Here is a 20,000-nt window from a genome sequence, read left to right on the forward strand (position 1 = left end):
TAACAATATGCTATAAATGTGGAGTTAGGACAACCCATTCAATGGTCCCATCCCCTTTGCTGCCAGTCTCTTGTGTCTGAAAGTGTGACAGGCTGTCTGTTGTCACATGCACTGCTGCAGCCATTCACTGGCCTCAGTTGTAGACATGACAATAAACGGGACATCACGGGCCACAGAAATAGGCAGCAGGGAAGGGACCCTCGGCACTGGAATGGAGGGTCAGTGAACAGGTGAGTGGTTTTTTATGTTAAGCACATTTCGGGCATTAGTAGATTCCACTTTGGGGGAAGGGGAGTTGGACAACCCCTTTAAGTATAATATTTCTCAAAGGCATTTATTCCTTTGATGATAATCCTGCCCATGTGCATAGTAAAAACATGTCATTTCTTTCTGTAGCTTTTTGTTTAAAATTCACTATTTGGCAGTATGCAGCAGAGGAATTCTATAAAATGACCAGTCTGATGCCAATAACAAGATAGCAAGGGTTGGGCACAGGCTGTTCTCTTAGTTATGGATTAGTAGATAGGTAAACAGGTCTGTTATTTTGCCATCAATTACAACACTTTATTTTCAACTTTATAGTAAAATTCCTCCTATTAAGTGAAATAATAATGTGTTGTTGGAGGCAAGCAGACTGTGACAATTTAATAAGAAATAATCACTACCCGGTGTTTGCTGTCACCACTGAATGTCTTTTACAATGGCGGAACCTCAACTAATTAATGGTGTGAACCCGTAATCATGTTTACTCTGATATTACCTGTCCCTTTTGTGCTTTTTGCCACTTTTCTTCTTTTTATCTTTCCGAACTGGTGATGAACTATCGCACCTAAGAACAAGAACAGATACAATAACAGTTACATACAGCGGACAAATGGTACATGTGCCATTTGGTGACAATTCAAGATCCATCTGTCATATTTAGAAAAAGTCATACAAATTACTTCTGTAGTATCCTGTGTGGCTCCAGAGTTTTCATTTCTGAAAGAGGGATCTATCATCAAAGTCAGATCAGTGGAAATCGACCACTGTCCTCTCCACCCCACCAATCATTACAGAAGAGTAAAATTGGTGCTAGGAAATGGGTGCGCCAGTTCGCCTCCTGCTGGCTCGATCTGACTTTGGTCAGCTAAATAAAAATGAACACTGGCATAACTGTTTTTATAACTGGAGATGCCACACAATGTGTCAAATGTATTCAATATTAATATTCCTGTTGTCAACATCTTTATCTCAAAGCGTGGCATATATTGGAAAACTTTTCAAAAGGATGTGGATAAAAGATAAGCAAATGTCTTGAAATTAGTTTCCGGACCAATTCGCAGCGGCAAACAAAGTCAAAGTGTCCAATTGCATTGGGAAGTTTGTGGATGAAACTCTGAGGTCTCCTAGGGCTATAATGCATTCAAACTCTTAAATGCCAAGATAGCATTAGTAATGTCAGCGATGGCAACATATATGGTTATGGGTAAATGAATGGTAGCTGGTGGCAACAAACAGTGAGTGATAAAAGACACTGTACTGTCATTTTTAAAATAAAAAAGGTACGAAAATATACTTTCTTGGGATAATTTTTCTTCCTTTCTTAAAGGGGCTGTCTCACTTCAGCAAGTGGCATTTATCATGTAGAGAAAGTTAATACAAGGCACTTACTAATGTATTGTGATTGTCCATATTGCCTCCTTTGCTGGCTGGATTCATTTTTCCATCACATTATACACTGCTCGTTTTCTATGGTTATGACCACCCTGCAATCCAGCAGTAGTGGTCATGCTTGCACACTATAGGAAAAAGCGCTGGCCTCTCTAACTGAAATGTGATTCAGTATAATTACAATAGAATCAAATTCTAAAAAGTCCAAGAGGTATGAATACTTTTATAGTTACTATTAGGGACAGGTTTTAATCTGGCTCTGGAAAGCAATAATATGATTCATGACCGTTTCTGCTATTAAAGGGATAGTAAAAAATAATTCACACCATGCATGTCTAGGCAGGTGCTAAGCTACATAAAAATCTCCAAAAGCAAATTAAGAGCAGCATATCATTTGTAGCAGACTTAAAAGGACATATTTATGCTTTTCTCTCTGTCTTTTTATCTTCATTTCAGATTACAGAAAATCCCTTAGAAGTCCAATGGCAGCACTAAAAGAAGCAGTCAAAAACCGTGATATGCTATGCAACTATTTCCATACATACTTGGTTACATTATTGTTCCATTTTTTATGTGGTTTACTATATGGGTATTCAATAGTTTTATATTCAATGCTAAAAATGTATCAGAGCACACAGTGCATCCACCACAGCTTGCTGCAGCCACAGACAGGTCAGAGAACCTGTGCTTACAACAGGACCATGAGCATCAGAATTGGACAATGGAGTAATGGAAGTTAGTGGTCTGACCAATCATTGTTTTTCTTTACATCATGTAGACAGCTGGGTGCATGTGCATCCCTTTCTTGGGGAAGAGATTATACCACCAAGCGCTATGGGAAAAGGCAAACCAGAGGAGGCAGTGTGATGCTGTGGGCCAATGTTCTCCTGGAAAACCTTGGGTACCGGCATTCATGGTATTTTGACATGTATCATCTACCTAAACACTACTGTAGATTAAGTATACCCTTTCGAGGCAATGGTATTCTCTAACGGCAGTGGCCCATTTCATCAGGCTAATTTGCCACACTGCAACAATTTTTCAGGAATGGTTTGAGTAACATGACTAAGTATTCTTTTCCACTAACTGCACAGCTCTTCTGTAAAGAACATGGGTGATGCAGGGGTATTTGACCAAATCCATTGATTAGCAGTCTCTATTGAATAACACTGCGCACAGCAATGTGCATGTGCTACTTTTTCATGCCTTTCAATCAGCACTCCAGCATTACAGATAGTGAAGAGCTTATTCTGTACAAGGTGATAGAACCTTACATATGAAGACGTCTTCACTAATTCCCTTATGAGATTCCAAGAGTATAGTGCCGTTTACAGCACATTTGGGAAAATTGTGGTAAGATGGCCAATCCCTTTAAAGGATTTGTACATTATGGTGTCAGATAGCAGAGGACACCTTCAAAGGTCTTTTGTAGACCATGCCTCAATGGGTAAGAGCTCTTTGGGCAATACAAGTTGAACTACACAATGTTAGGCAGGTGGTCTTATTATTATGTGTAATTCGATTAAACATGTAGGTGAAAATATGCATGTTAAGGTATATGATTTTTATAGTAAAAGTCAATGACAGACATAAACAAATATAAGGGTATATGTTCGCACAGTATGGTGGATCCACCTGAAGAACAGACCAAAAATGTCTATTTAGACTTAAAAAATGGATCTGACATATAGATGGCACTGTCCATTGTCCAATCATGAGTGAGGCATGCCTAGTTGTAAAAAGGAATGATAATGCCAGGTTGTCAATTTAGTTATACATTTCCTGGGGAAGTAATAGAGGAGCATTGCAATGAACTTCTAAGAAAAAGTGCTCCAGAATTATGTCTTTTAACGTAATAGACGTGTCAAAAGATCTGACAGGTCCTCTTAAAACTTTCCCATGATTCCATGATGACCTTAGATGACTGGTTGGAATGGGCAACATGCTTATAAAAATTTTTAGAAATCTGGGTCTCACCCCCCCCCCTCCTTTTTCTAAAATTCATGTCCTCACCTATCCCTTGGTTGAAATTGATGGATTTAAGTATACTTTCCCTATTAACTACAGGTGAAACTCGAAAAATTAGAATATCGCGCAAAAGTAAATTTATTTCAGTAATGCAAATTAAAAAGGAATGGCAGCTTAAAATTAGAATTTTGGAAGTTGAGCAAGCTAAAGGGCTACTGATTAAACCATTTTTCAAAAAGTGGGAGACATTCATGTCCACGGTCTATTCAGACTCGGAACTAAAAATACTCATGAAACCCTTTTTAGATTCCGAATGGTACCTAAAACGAAAGGTAGCAGGCTCTTTGGGAAGATTGTTAGTAGATTAGTCTACGATCCGTACCTGTGTTTGAGGATTGGCACCATGTTGTTGGGGGGGGGGGGTAGGGGGGCAAGAGGGGGGAGTGGAAAGATTGAAAAAAGTTGTAACATCTGTGAAGTAACAGGAGGTTTACAAAATGAATGTGTTGGCTTCTCTAGAAGAATTTCATTAAGGGCCATGTATGCAGATCTTATGTATAACTCTTGTATATGGCATGTGCAATAATCCTGTATTTTGTCTAATGGATAATGATTGGCATTGATATATGGATGAATTATGTATACAACTTTTATACATGACCATATAATATTGCACATGAATACTCAATAAAAATGTATATATATTTAAAAAAAATATATAGAATTTTGCAAAAAGGTTCAATATTCTAGGCTCAAAGTGTCACACTCTAGTCAGCTAATTAATCCATACCCCCTGAGCAAAGGGTAGTTTAAAATTGAGACTTTGGGGTTTTCATAAGCTGTAAGCCATAATCATCCAAATTATAACAAATAAAGGCTTGAAATATCTCGCTTTGCATGTAATAAGTCTATCTCATATGTTAGTTTCACCTTTTAAGTTGCATTACTGAAATAAATGAACTTTGCACGATATTCAAATTTTTCGAGTTTCACCTGTACAGTCAGGTCCATAAATATTGGGACTCTAACATTTTGGCTCTATACACCACCACAATGGATTTAAAATGAAACTAACAAGACGTGCTTTAACTGAAGACTTTCAGTTTTAATTTGAGGGTATTTGCATCCAAATCAGGTGATCGGTGTAGAAATTACAACAGTTTGCTTATGTGCCTCCCTTTTGTTAAGGGACCAAAAGTAATGGAACAGAATAATAATCATAAATCAAACTTTCACTTTTTAATACTTGGTTGTAAATAATTTGCAGTCAATTACAGCCTGAAGTCTGGAACGCATAGACCTCACCAGACGCTGGGTTTCATCCCCGGTGATGCTCTGCCAGGCCTCTAATGCAACTGTCTTCAGTTCCTGCTTGTTCTTGGGGCATTTTCCCTTTAGTTTTGTCTTCAGCAAGTGAAATGCATGCTCAATCGGATTCAGGTGATTGACTTGGCCATTGCATAACATTTCACTTATTTCCTTAAAAAGCTCTTTGGTTGCTTTTTCAGTATGCTTTGGGTCATTGTCCATCTGCACTATGAAGCGCCGTCCAATGAGTTCTGAAGCATTTGGCTGAATATGAGCAGATAATATTGCCTGAAACACTTCGGAATTCATCCTGCTGCTTTTGTCAGCCGTCACATCATCAATAAATACAAGAGAACCAGTTCCATTGGCAGCCATACATGCCCACGCCATGACACTACCACCACCATGCTTCACTGATGAGGTGGTATGCTTAGGATCATGAGCAGTTCCTTTCCTTCTCCATACTCTTCTCTTCCCATCACTCTGGTACAAGTTGATCTTGGTCTCATCTGTCCATAGAATGTTGTTTCAGAACTGTGAAGGCTTTTTTAGATGTCGTTTGGTAAACTCTAATCTGGCCTTTCTGTTTTTGAGGCTCACCAATGGTTTACATCTTGTGGTGAACCCTCTGTATTCACTCTGGTGAAGTCTTCTCTTGATTGTTCACTTTGACACACATACACCTACCTCCTGGAGAATGTTCTTGATCTGGCCAACTGTTGTGAAGGGTGTTTTCTTCACCAGGGAAAGAATTCTTCGGTCATCCACCACAGTTGTTTTCCATGGTCTTCCGGGTCTTTTGGTGTTGCTGAGCTCACCGGTGCGTTCCTTCTTTTTAAGAATGTTCCAAACAGTTGTTTTGGCCATGCCTAATGTTTTTGTTATCTCTCTGATGAGTTTATCTGCATAATGATGGCCTGCTTCACTGATAGTGACAGCTCTTTGGATCTTATCTTGAAAGTTGACAGCAACAGATTTCAAATAAAAATAGCACACTTAAAATGAACCCTGGACCTTTTATCTGCTCATTGTAATTGGGATAATAAGGCAATAACACACACCTGGCCATGGAACTGCCGAGAAGCCAATTATCCTATTACTTTTGGTCCCTTAACAAGTGGGAGGCACATATGCAAACTGTTGTTATTCCTACACCGTTCACCTGACTTGGATGTAAATACACTCAAATTAAACCTGACAGTCTGCAGTTAAAGCACATCTTGTTAGTTTCATTTCAAATCCATTGTGGTGTATAGAGCCAAAAATTTTAGAATTGTGTAAATGTCCCAATATTTATGGACATGACTTTTATGTAACACTTTTATGCATAAGGCAGACTCCAAACTCGTCCTAAAATTCCAGCCTAAGCCTAAGATCCTGCCTAGGATCTCTATTGGAAGGCCATCCTTTTTACTACCTAATGCATTTACAGTAATATACATATTGCTATACTGTACATAACAGGACTGAATATCAGACTGTCTGGAGCATTCATTAGTTACATCTAAAATGCTTGAGGCTTTGCAATGAATAATTTTGCTCGAGCAACAAGAAGACTGAGCGCTAAATATTATCATTATTGTTATGCTCATGCCTATAGCACTGGATATTGGATCAGGGAGCCCCTTCTCACTGTCCAGTGATCTGTAAGGACTGCAGCATGAGCTCATACCCTGCATTACGGTTTTGTAAGATGGATACGATAGCAGAGATACTGTGGCAGCCAAAAGCTAAGTGCTTTAGTCATCTAAAAAATGTTGGTTAGTACTGCTGGATATCTGTGGAAGGATTCCAATAAACTAAATTAGAGTGATCAAACAGACTATACAATGGCTAAGAATTGCTGTAACAAACACAAAGCAAAGATGACACGCACTATAAACAATAACCCCCAGCTGCTACTGCAATAAAAGAAAAATTATGGGGCCCCTGAAGTGAAGAAGAGTTCCAAAGATAGCCAAGCTACAGTGCAAGACCCCTGCTCCATTCACTGCTATGGGACTTCCAGTCCTGCTTACTGGAGATAAGAGTAGGTCCCAGGGGAGGGACCTACACACATTTGACATTGATGGCATATCCTAGCAATATGCCATCAATGTCTGAGATGGGCCAACCCTTTTAATTATACTGCCATTAATAGCTGAGCACCATACTGCTGCTCCATTCATTTGGGGGAATGAGACTCACATTCTTCTGATTGGTGGACTGGTGAGGGTCCCAGGAGTCTGACTCCTAATGATCAGGTATTTATCCCCTATCCAATGGATAAGGGATGCATTAGTATTGTGGAGAAAACCCCTTTTAAAGGATTGCCTGGGATCTGCAGGAAAGGGGTTTAAAGGGTTACTGAGTTTTCAGAAAACTTTTGATATGTCACAGAGACATATCAAAAGTTTTGATCGGCGGGGGTCTGAGTGACTGGTCCATAGAACTTCTATTGAGCCCATCTAGCTTCCTTTGTTACAGTGAGGAGAGAGTGCTCTTTTCTCCTCATATAGCAATCGGTAGGGGTCTCAGCACTCAGATCTCCACCAATCAAAACTTTTGATATGTCTCTATATGTCTGACACAGCAAAAGTTTTCTGAACACTCGGTGACCTTTTAAAGGGAACCTGTCACCAGGATTTTGCGCATAGAGCTGGGGACATGGGCTGCTAGATGGCCGCTAGCACATCTGCAATACCCAGTCACCATAGCTCTCTGCGCTTTTATTGTGTTAAAAAACAGTTTTGATCCATATGCAAATGACCAGATATGAGTCCTGTATCCGGAGATGAGTCAAGCGGAAAGGAGCCCAGCACCGCCCCGCGTCCTCCGAATCTCCTCCTTGCTGGCTGACGTCACAGAGCTGGAGCGCCGAAATCGCGTGATGCGCAAGCTAGCGCATGCGCAGTGTCGGCATCATGTTCATTCCCTGTACTTGCATCAGCACAGGGAACGAACTACGCATGCGCTAGCTCGCGCATCGCGAGATTTCGGCGCTCCAGCTCTGTGATGTCAGCCAGCAAGGAGGAGATCCGGAGGACGCGGGGCGGTGCTGGGCTCCTTTCCGCTTGACTCATCTCCGGATACAGGACTCATATCAGGTCATTTGCATATGGATCAAAACAGTTTTTTAACACAATAAAAGTGCAGAGAGCTATGGGGACTGGGTATTGGAGATGTGCTAGTGGCCATCTAGCAGCCCATGTCCCCAGCTCTATGCACAAAATCCTGGTGACAGGTTCTCTTTAAGCACTCTATATGACCCTTTCAATCTGGAAATCATTAGTGGTCTGAAGTCACAGACTTAACCAAAGTCTTCTTAATGTTTTGCTTTAAATTATGAAGACACATAGGCACTTACACTTATCGGGAGATCTGTATTATACCGTTATGAGCCTGTGCTGGGTCCAAACTGAACAAGCACTGAGCTTTACCTCCTGATTTATATTTCATGGCAAAATTTATGTTTAGGACTATTTATTGACTGACATCCCCATGCACTATTTATTCATGTCTGGAGATAGCATCTTTCCATTCCTCTAAAAAACTAATTAGAAAGAATCCAGCTACTGCATTGCAGAGGAACAGTAATAGCTTCTAAATGTTGCCAATTTATCATTAGCTTCTACTGGTGGCTCTGGCCCAGCAGGTTAGTCTGACACACAGCAAAGGCTGGGAGATAGATACCAAGTCGACTCACCGGCTTCTTTTATGTCCAGATTTCTTCTTCTTTCTTTTCTTTGGAGGAGGTGAGCCTGAATTGCTCAGTCTTCTGTGTGTCCTAACGAAGTCAGAAAAAAATAACCAATATATAAAAGTGTTTTATAGACAGGTAAATAATGTTACTAAAGGGAACCTGTTACCATGAAAATGCAGTGGTATCTATCTATGGCAGTATGTTAGAGACTGGGAGGATCTAAGATTAATACAGTTTTATGTAAAAAAAAACTTGTAATTTATTATAATTTATTTAAGCCTCATCTCTTTGTATGCTTGGGAGTCATGTGGATGACAGCTAACTCTTTATGCTTGGTCATGCAGACCACCCACATGACTCCTAATGACAGATAGAGCTGAGATTTAAAGGAATAAATTACATATTTTACTGAATCTTTTCCCATAAAACCATGCTCTTACTCTATAACATTCTGACTGAAGAATGCCCTGCGTTTCTTACGATAACATTGGTTCCCTTTAACAAAAATAGAAATTACTTGATGGATGGCACTGGATGGCATCACATAAAAACAATACTTTATAGAGGATCATCTCAGATGTAACAAGTGTTTAGCACCAAAAGCTGTAAACAAAAATTCTGTGTACTTTTATAACTAGTCCGAAGTGGTCTCTTGGAGGAGTATGTTCTCTGTCAACATTGGCATCATGGCTTCAAGTTATTTAAGGATTTGTAACAGATATGACAAATCAATTTTCTAATAGATCCTAATAGATCCCACTGACTTGTAGTAGATCAATCATTTTATTTATTTTTTTCTGAAGGGCAACACAGAGCAACAGACTACCCTATTCTGCCCAACAGGGGCAAAGGAAACATGATGGAAGGTACCATGACCAGTAAAAAGGAGGCTTAGTTACTACTTTAAAAATGAACTATTTAGTAATAAGGTACATGTACACAGAGTCAAAGATTAGTACACAAAGTATGAATAATGACGGTAAAGAAAGTAAAAAATATCAAGACTCTATCAAATGATAGTGTCCCTTTATTTAAACTTTCCTGCTGAATATTCTACCACTCTTTAAGGCACATCTTAAAATAACTTTTTTAGGCTACTCTCATGCCCAACTGTTTCTAACTGTTCCAGACCAGCACAAGAGGAACTTTTTGATTTTCCACAACATAATTACAAGGATTATTTCAATATGACAGCCAATTTCCATAATGAAGCTGGCACAGCAATCAGTTGATTGCTATAGGTCTTGCATCATTAAACCCATAGCAATATTATCTTATCTAGTTTGGAAGCTCTGGCTGGCCATACAGTGTCACTACAATGCAGTGTTACATGCCAGTCATTCAACAGAGTTACTTAACATGTTATGAATAGACAGTCTGCAAGAGAAACTGTTTGCTCTAATGCTGTAGGTTGCAGAAGGTTGTTCTAACAATGGTCTCCCTCTAACAGCTATGGCCTAATACATGGGTAACAATGTCCTTCACAGAAAAAAAAACCTGTTGTGCATGAGCTGCTACAGGAGATATGTGTGGCCACCCAGGCAATAATATCCAATAAGCAAGTGTTTCAGTTGTCTCACCATTAATAATCTGCTAATGGCTAGCAGGTCTTCATTTAGACAGGGGGTTGACCCAGATGGACCGACCAGATGGAAAAACACAAAAAAAAAGCCATACCTAGAGCATGTTGTTTTTTGAAAAAATATTAAGAAACGCAAAATAAAAAGAAAAGCCACCCAAAAATGAGTGTTTCATAGTCCCCTATTAACTGAGCAAACACCTGGTGAAAACATAAAAAAAAAACTATACAAACAACGCCACAATTTTCAGAAGAAAAAAAAAAAAGCACCATGTTTTTCCATGTACTGTGTGTGATACTGCAATTAGGCTTGAACGAATTGACCTTTGCATCATAGATTCCGTTTCCATACAGAATTAAAATGTATTGGCTCCTTGGAGCCAAAGTTCGCCTCACCCGAAGTCATGCAAGACTTCGGTGAATTACTACTGTATTCATATCTGCATATTTAAAGGGTAACTGTCATATTTCTTTTATTTGCTAGTTTATTAGAGCTAGGCATGTATACCTGAGTTAGTCTGTCAATGATTGTCAAAAGATCTGTAATTACCTTATAATAACAGCTTTTATTAATGTCCTCTGTCCCTTTCCACTGCTCCCTTAAAAGACCGTTGCTATGGTTTGTCTGTCTCCAGCTCAGGAGACAGGAAGACAGAGGGGCGGTCCTTCACACTGCATGCCTGCATTAGGCTTCAGAGTGAGGAGGCGTGTCTCTCAGTAATGAAAACATCTGGTTTTGGGAGGGGAGCAGCCAATGGCAGGCGGGGATGGGGATGAGCATCGCGGATGACGCTGGGGAGGCTTGTCCCCGTTCCTGCCTGTCATTGGCTGCTCGTCCCCTCCGACACCGGATGTTTTCATCCATGTACAGTGAGAAGCAGCAGTGGTGGTGTGTGGACCAGGAGCCGTTCCGGGAGCAGTGAGCAGGGTAAGTATATTACCTGTGAGGGGCCTGGCACGTGGGGGGGGGAATTGTTTGAGAAATTGGATAACCCCTTTAAGTGTCCACAACGGCTGTTATGTGGAAACCTTTGTGAACTGTATGTATCCCAGTTAACAGCTTATAGTATAAAGCCAAGCAAGATTTATCGCGTTCACTTGCTGTTGTAAATTACCACCACAATAGACCAGCACCCTAATACCCTACATGTCAATTAAAGTGAATTAAAATATTTTGCAGTAAAATTAATTGAATGATGTTAAAATTCTTGTAAATCACACAATGGTAGCAAAAGCAAAGGTGGCATGAAATTAACCTGAAATTAAAAGTATCCTTGCATTCCTTAGTTTATCCTTATGTTATTCTTAAGATAATTTGCCTTGGTTCACATGTATCAAATTTAACAGATTTAACAGCCAACCTGAAAGGAACAGACATGGACACTTCTCCATTTGCTTCCATTCTTTTCACCGCATTCTCAATTCACTACCTTAGCTCAATGACTATTTTTCAAAAGTCTAATTCCTCCACTCCCCGTCCAGCCCTCCTTTCCATTCCGCTTATCCTTTAACGAGCAGCATTAATAATGAAAGTTATTACACGGCAGAGGGCAGACATTTTTCAGCATTTACAGCATTTAATCAGGAGCCGTTAAAAATCAATCATCTTCAGTGGCACATAGTGCACGGATTTATCTCATCTCCCCTGTGACCAGCAATTTGCTGCTTGAATTCCTGCATCTTACTTGCGGACATTAAAGCAGCCATCATTAATGGTCAAACATTGGGTGTCTTATCCTGGTGACCTCTTCACCTCAGCCCCTCTTTACAAAGGCTGGACGGAAACGTTATTCTGGCCTCTCTGCTCATGTAGAAGGACTGAAAGCGGAAGATTCTCTTGTTCAGGCTGGAGCTCAGTGTAACGTACAAATTGCTTTATGCCATGCTTTATGTCAAATGATCACATTGTCATTGCTACAAGCAATATTATTTGAAAGTGTTAACATTTGCATGCTATCGTTGCATTTCTAAAATGTCAGCTCTGCCGAGCGTTATGACAACCTTTCAAAGTTTTTCTCAAGAGTTCAGTGTCTTTGAAGGAGCTTTTGAACTGGCCAAGACGGTGCTCATAGCAGTGCTCACAGATAGCAAAACGTCTCCACAAGGCTGTAAGCTGTGATTTTCTATGAATACATTAATCCTTGACAACTGGTGGAGAAGTTTTATTTTCAGAAACTGGTTGATGATACATTACTAAGAGAGGGTGGACAGTGAGGAATGGAGTGCTAAGGATTGAGGAAGGGAAAGCTGTTGACAGCATGAACTATTGTTTCCCATAAGGGTCCTTCCCACACTTTTCAGCATCTTTAATCCCTTGTACAAAGCAACCAACCACAAACCACAGCTTATATTTCTTAAACTGCTCTGGTAAAATGAGATCTGTGCTGTGATTGGTTGCTATGGGCAACAGACAGTTTCTCTTTTAGACCGTTTTGATAAATGGACCCCCATGAATTGCAAGTGGACAAGCTCCTTCTGAGACCATCCAGTACATCACTGTGCCATTGGAGCTTCAAGTGTACGTGCTCCATTCAGTGAAAATTTCCCTATATGTTTTGCCTGTGTCTACCTGTCCACTTCTGCTGGGGCTGAATTGGCTCTATCTATAGCTTGGTTATCGACTGGAACTCTCGACAGATATTTAGTTGGGGGTCTGCCTGTGTCTCTCGATGCCTACTATGCAGCCTGTCCAAAATCCACCTGTACCCCAACAGCTGCAAAATCCACCTTCTGCATATGACTGTTGTCCTATTGACCCAGTCCTGGGTACTACTCCACCCCAGGGTTGAGTCTACCCTTGAGAGAGGTTTTATCTGAAAATCCATAGATTCAGCTGATTATGAGGTGATGCCTCAAAACATCTTCAATCCTACCAATATTGATGCCCCTACACTCTTGAAGGTATCTAGACCATGGTAGAGAAGGCATAAGTAGGGTACTGTTACAGTGACAGGTTTCTATAGTTAAGTTTGCCATCCACTAAAATTCCTCTTCCATGTCAGTGTTAAGCCTCATGCAGACGTCCATGGAACACAGTCCGTGAGATCCCGGACTGGCATTGCAGGAGCGTGCGGCGTCATTGGTTGCTATGACGCCGTGCGCTCCTGCAATGCCAATCCGGTATCTCACGGACTGTGTTCCACGGACGTCTGCATGAGGCTTTACACAGTGATTTACCATTTAGTTTGTATGGTTGACTTCCTTCCAATGTGCATAACCTAACATTTGTCAGTGTTAAACCTCATCTGCCACTTCTCAGCCCAAGCCTTCAATCTATCCAGTGGAGAAAAAAAGATTTAATAGATTAGCTTTCTCCTCATCACTCTCTATAACCTATCCCTCATCACTCTGTAAAGGGCCAACACTTTCAGGTTTAAACTTTTTACCATTTATATAATTGAAGAACATTGCAGGGTTAGTTTTACTCTTGGCTGCCTTTATTTGTCTTTTACATATTTAGTTTTTGTTTTCCTTATATTATTTCAAGGCTTTCTTGATACCTTCCTGTTTTAGTGATTGATATGCTTTCTTTTTGTCATTTATTGCTTCCTTTAGAGTTCTATTTATCCACATTGGTTATTCCTTGTTCCTTACCCTTTTATTCTTATAAGGTATGTACCTCTCGACATGACAGTTTAGGATGCTTTTAAAAATATCCAATTTTGTGGCGGCATTTTTATTTTTAAGGATGTTGTTAGGCTATTGGCCTCGCTTAGCTATTAAAATTTAGCTGTTTTGAAGTTTGGTATTTTTGTGCCTCCCTAAAGAAACACTCTTTAGAATTACAATTGGAAGGTTATTATTTTATGGTCACTATTTCCCAGGTGTCCCACAACCTGCATGTCTGTTGTTCTGTCAGGTCTGTTGATTTTCAGTGTCTGTTGATTTTTAGGTGGCTTATAGAAAACTCCTATCAGTATTTTACCATTCTTTTTGCTTCCATTTATTTCTACCCACAGTGACGCCACATGTTAATTTCCCTCACTTATATCTTCACGGAGTGTGGGATTTAGACAGGACTTGACATAAAGGCAAACCCCTCCCCCTCTCTGGTTTTGGCGATCCTTTCTAAACAGACTGTAACCCTGTACATTAACCGCCTAGTCATAGCTATCATCCAGCCATGTCTTAGTTATTCCCACTATATCATAGTCCTCCTCACACATCACTAATTCCAGTTCACCAGTTTTATTAGTCAGGCTTCCAGCATTAGTATACATACATACAATTGAGCGATTTTAGCATATTTTTTAACCTGTAACTAACCTTGTTAACTGTTCTAGTCCCTCCCTCCCCCAGTTTCATTACCTCACCCCAGGTCTCTATCTGCAGTATCTATCCCACCTATAACGCAATTACCCTCCCCCAGTCCCTAGTTTAAACACTCCTCCAAACCTTCTAGCCATCTTCTCCCCCAAAACAGCTGCACCTTCCCTATTGAGGTACAGCCAATCCCTATTACAGTGTCTGTAAACTGACAGAGAAGTCTGTCTAGTTCTCCAGGAACCCAAACCTCTCCTTTCTACAACAGTTCTTGAGCCACTTGTTAATCTCCCTAATCTCCCGCTGCCTTTCTGGCACAGTTCGTGGTACAATGATTGAGGACTCTAGAGATGGAACAGATCAATACCTTTCAGTTGTTTATGGCACATTCTGTAAATACCCCTTTAACTACCATAGGCCATCCATCCTACCACCTTACTATATTACCAAGGCCTCCATACACAATCATGACCATCGTCGTATCTGAAACAGAACCTGGATTAGTCACTAAATATTATATGTCCATAGCAGTCTAGGTTTCTCGTTCACGACACCACTGCAAACAAAGGCAGTGGTTGTTGGCTGTTAATGGTAGGATGTATAATGGGTGCCGTGACACCAAATGTTCTTCTGCTAAGTGCCTGGAAATGGTCTGGGCAGAGATAGAGTTATGTAATGAAAGTGCCATCTGTATACAGTGGATAATGAAACTGTGCTTGTGCTGCTTGTTGGCAGATTAACCAATGTTTTCTGCTGGTGGTATGTCTGGGCTGTCTGAAGCTTGTTAGCCATTTGTGCATGCCCTCATATATCCACTGCTTCCAACAACTCTAAACAGCTACATCAGAATAACCTAGGTGGTGGGCAGTTTGTCAAAATGACCATCCTGCTTCTCTCAGTCCAATGATGTGCCCTCTCTCAAAATCTGTCAAGCTGGCAAAATGTCTTTGAGTAGAGTCATGTCTAGCAATCAACGATCTCTCACGAAGCAGTACACTACACTAAAGTAGCCTCTAAGAGACTTTTTAAAGGGCAGTGGGGTAAGCATTTTTACACCTTCCTAAGGCAAGACCCAGTGTCTAATAAGCCACAACTGTAATTATTTAAATATCTGCCTGAGAAATAACAGCATGCCGAGTTTTCAGCAATCCAACATTTCTATCTGGGTGTGTTATCATACCGTATCTTGCATACATAAGACTGTTTCTAATAAACTTACCATCTTGGGGCTTCCTGGAACAATTACTCTGGAACCCGGTCACTTGATGCTCGCATCTTTTCAATAGATCAAAAACCTTTTTTCTGATAAGCCATGTACCTTATTGGAGTAAGTATTGAAAACACTTAAAGGGCTTTCTCAATGTCAGATAGGTGCAGGTCCGACCTCTAGGACCCGCTCCTATCTCCATAAAGGGCCCCCAAAAGTGAAGGAGAGCACACCACGCATGCACAGCGTGCTCTCCATTCACTTTTATGGGAGTACAAAAAAACAGGTGGCCGCTCTTACCTGGTGGGTTCTCCTTCACTTTCAGGGGCCCGTTATGGAGATTTAAGAAGGTCCCATCTCCCATGTCACGTGACTGCAGGGACTGGATGTGGCCTCCTGTTCATTTCCTGATAGGATGTGTTCCTGAGTAGTGATGGGCGAACATCGGCCGGGATGATTTGCGAACGCGATCTCGCAAACGTGATCAAATGTTCGCGAACCACAAGTTGGCGGTGGGCCCCATTTGCTTTAATGGCGGGCGAACCTGAAAAACCTTTAGGTCATATTTGCAGCCACCAAGTACTTACTAGAAGAGCACAAATCGGCCCACAACATGGACAGTGATATACCAGAGGGTGATCAATGGCAAAAAGGTGTATTTTAACCAGGGGCCATTTAAAACTGTCAAAAATGTGCCCTGCTGGAGCCTAGAACATTTTTATTTTAGACCATGGGAGTACAGGCCCCAAACATTAGGCATTCACCGGACAGAAAACATCAAGTTATTATGTGGCTGGAGGTATATTAGACGGTCATTGGATATCAATTTTACTGCAGGCCAGTGGAGTACAGGCCCCAAACATTAGGCATTCACCAGACAGAAAACATCAAGTGATTATGTGGCTGGAGGTATATTAGACGGTCAATGGATATCAATTTTACTGCAGGCCAGTGGACTACAGGCCCCAAAAACTATTCATTCACCGTACAGAAAAGAACAATTGATAATATGACTGGAGGTACATTAGGCGGTCACCATATAACAATTTTACTGTTGGCCAGTTAGATTACAGGGCCCAAAAATTATGCATTCACAGTAAAGAAAAGATCAAGTGATTATGTGGCTGAAGGTATATTAGACAGTCAATGTATATCTATTTTACTGCAGGCCAGTGGACTACAGGCCCCAAAAATTATTCATCCACCGGACAAAAAACATCAAGTGATTATGTGGCTGGAGGTATATTAGACGGTCATTGGATATCAATATTAATGCAGGCCAGTGGAGTACAGGCTCGAAACATTAGGCATTCACCGGACAGAAAACATCAAGTGATTATGTGGATGGAGGTATATTAGACAGTCATTGGATATCAATTTTACTGCAGGCCAGTACATTAACCACCTCCGGACCGCCTAACGCACATGTGTGTTCCGGAGGTGGCAGCGCTGCGCACAGTCACGCATATACGCGTCATCTCGCGAGACGCGAGATGACGCGAATATGCGCGCGCGCATGGGCAGTTCGCGCCGGCATTTCGCACAGCAGTATTTCGTCAGCAACCTGCCAGCCAATGATCGTGGCTGACAGGTTGCTGATTTTTAAAAAATCCAATCAAAGTGCCAGATAGCAGATCATATTTGTAAATATGATCTGTTATATGGCTGCCTGCGCCTCTGCTGGTTCTTTTCGTCGGTTGGATCCAGCAGAGGAGCAGGCTTCACAGTGAGTACACCAACACTACACTATAGCCCCTGATCACCCCCCTGAACCCCAATTAACCCTTTGATCACCCCTTTGATCACCCCTGTCAATCACAAGTGAAAAGAAAAAAGTGATCAGTGCAAACTGTCACTTTTTTTTTTCACTGTTATTGACCGTTAGGTTTTAGGTATAGTTTAGGTCCCTTGGTTAGGTAGTTAGCGATCAGTTAGCGCCCAGCCCACCGCACCGCAGTCCGTTATTCGCTGATTAGCGTATCGCTAATCAGCATTTGTACTTTTATAGTATCTGGAAGTGATCAAAACTGATCACGGTCAGATCTATAATTGTATTAGTGTCACTTTAGTTCGCCCTCCACCCAAAACGCAGTGTTTGCCCGATCAGGCCTGATCGGTCGCCCACACGTGCGTTCGCCCACACCCGCCCCACCGCAGTGACAAAAAAAAAATTTTTTTTTGATCACTGCACATTCACTTTACACGCACTGCGGCGATAAAAAAATCAGTTTTGATATTTTTTATCAACCGCAGCGGCCTCCGGTACTTCGCTAGCCTCCCCTTTGTAAGACAGGCTTGCTTTTTTTTTCTTGGGTAGTCTCAGGGAATACCCCTAAATTTAGTTGCCCACATGTCTAACAGGGGGTATTCCTCTGAAGAGGCCTACAGGCTTCTGACCCAGTCGGATGAGGAGTGGGAACCCTCATCTGATGAATCCAGCGGGTCAGAATACGAACCTGTAGAAAGCAGTGGCTCTCTGACCCAAAGTTCGGACGAGGAGGCTGAGGTCCCTGATACCACCAGGCGTACCCAGCCCCGTGTCGCTAGACCGCAGGTTGCGCAGGATCCGCTTCAAGAGCAGCAGAGTGGGGCTGGTGCTGTCGGATTACGTGGTGAGGCATACACCAGCAGCCCAGCCCTCCCTGGACCTAGTACCAGCACTGCCGTACAACCTGGTGAAGTAGCGAGCACCAGAAGGGCAGTTGAAGCTGGTACGGTGGCACGTGCAGTAGTGACCCCGTCGCAGCCACCGCAAAGACGTGCCCGTAGAGCCCCTAGAATCCCAGAGGTGCTGGCAAACCCTGATTGGCAGTCCCCAACTTCAGCCGCACCTGTAGTTTTCCCTTTCACTGCCCAGTCTGGAGTTCGGGTTGAGACGGCTCAGATCGGTTCGGCCCTGGGATTTTTTGAGCTGTTCTTGACTGCGGAGCTTTTAGACATAGTTGTGGCCGAAACAAACCGGTATGCCACACAATTTATCACCGCTAACCCGGGAAGCTTTTATGCCCAGCCTTTCCGGTGGAAACCAGTCCAAGTTTCCGAACTTAAAACTTTTCTGGGCCTCCTCCTCAACATGGGCCTGACAAAAAAGCATGAATTGCGGTCATATTGGTCCACGAACCCGATTCATCACATGCCCATGTTCTCTGCTGCCATGTCCAGGGCACGTTTTGAGGCCATCCTGCGGTTCCTGCACTTTAGTGACAACACCGCCTCCCGTCCCAGGGGCCACCCTGCTTTTGACCGGCTCCACAAAATTCGGCCCCTCATAGACCATTTCAACCAGAAATTTGCAGATATTTATACCCCAGAGCAAAACATCTGCATAGACGAGTCCCTGATACATTTTACCGGGCGCCTTGGCTTCAAACAATACATCCCAAGCAAGCGCGCCCGGTATGGGGTCAAATTGTATAAGCTCTGTGAAAGGGCCACAGGCTATACCCACAAATTTCGGGTCTATGAGGGAAAAGATCAGACCCTGGAGCCGGTCGGTTGCCCTGACTACCTGGGGAGCAGTGGGAAGACAGTTTGGGACTTGGTGTCACCCTTATTCGGCAAGGGGTACCATCTTTATGTGGACAATTTTTACACAAGTGTGGCCCTCTTTAGGCATTTGTTTCTAGAACGGATTGGCGCCTGTGGTACCGCGCGAACTAGTCGCGCGGGCTTCCCCCAACGGCTCGTTACCACCCGTCTTGCAAGGGGGCAGAGGGCCGCACTGTGTAACGAAGAACTGCTCGCGGTGAAATGGAGAGACAAGCGTGACGTTTACATGCTCTCCTCCATTCACGCAGACACGACAATACAAATTGAGCGAGCAACCCGTGTCATTGAAAAGCCCCTCTCAGTCCACGACTATAACCTCCACATGGGAGGGGTCGACTTCAATGACCAGATGTTGTCTCCGTATTTAGTTTCCCGACGCACCAGACGCTGGTATAAGATGGTGTCTGTATATTTAATTCAATTGGCTCTGTACAATAGTTTTGTTCTCTACAGTAAGGCTGGGAGAACTGGATCCTTCCTCAAATTTCAGGAAGAGATCATCGAGAACCTCCTGTATCCAGGAGGTTCCGTGGCCCCAACCACCAGTGTAGTTAGCCGTCTACACGAGCGACATTTCCCCAATGTCGTTCCTGGTACCTCAACCCAACAGTCACCCCGAAAAAGATGTCGTGTCTGTAGCAGGAGTGGAATAAGGTGTGACACCCGCTATTTCTGTCCTGACTGTCCGGACCACCCTGCCCTATGCTTTGGAGAGTGTTTCCGGAAGTACCACTCACAGGTACACTATTAGCATAGGGATCATCTCACCAGGACAGGCACACAGGGCTATT

At 42.2% G+C, this 20,000-nt stretch overlaps 1 protein-coding gene across 2 annotated transcripts in view; it reads right to left on the reverse strand.

Moving 5' to 3' along the window:
* The window catches only part of SRRM3 (serine/arginine repetitive matrix 3), a 471,986-nt gene that overhangs the window by 88,473 nt on the left and 363,513 nt on the right, over positions 1-20,000 (reverse strand). For both annotated transcript variants that reach the window (XM_044286538.1, XM_044286537.1), the window contains exons 6-7: positions 8,615-8,695; positions 761-829 (exon numbers count right to left, since the gene is read on the reverse strand). In XM_044286538.1, coding sequence (XP_044142473.1) covers positions 761-829; positions 8,615-8,695 — 150 coding nt within the window. The remainder of the gene's footprint in view (positions 1-760; positions 830-8,614; positions 8,696-20,000) is intronic.

The sequence above is a fragment of the Bufo gargarizans genome, chromosome 3 (assembly GCF_014858855.1).
Source record: "Bufo gargarizans isolate SCDJY-AF-19 chromosome 3, ASM1485885v1, whole genome shotgun sequence".
In the NCBI taxonomy this organism is placed as follows: domain Eukaryota; kingdom Metazoa; phylum Chordata; class Amphibia; order Anura; family Bufonidae; genus Bufo; species Bufo gargarizans.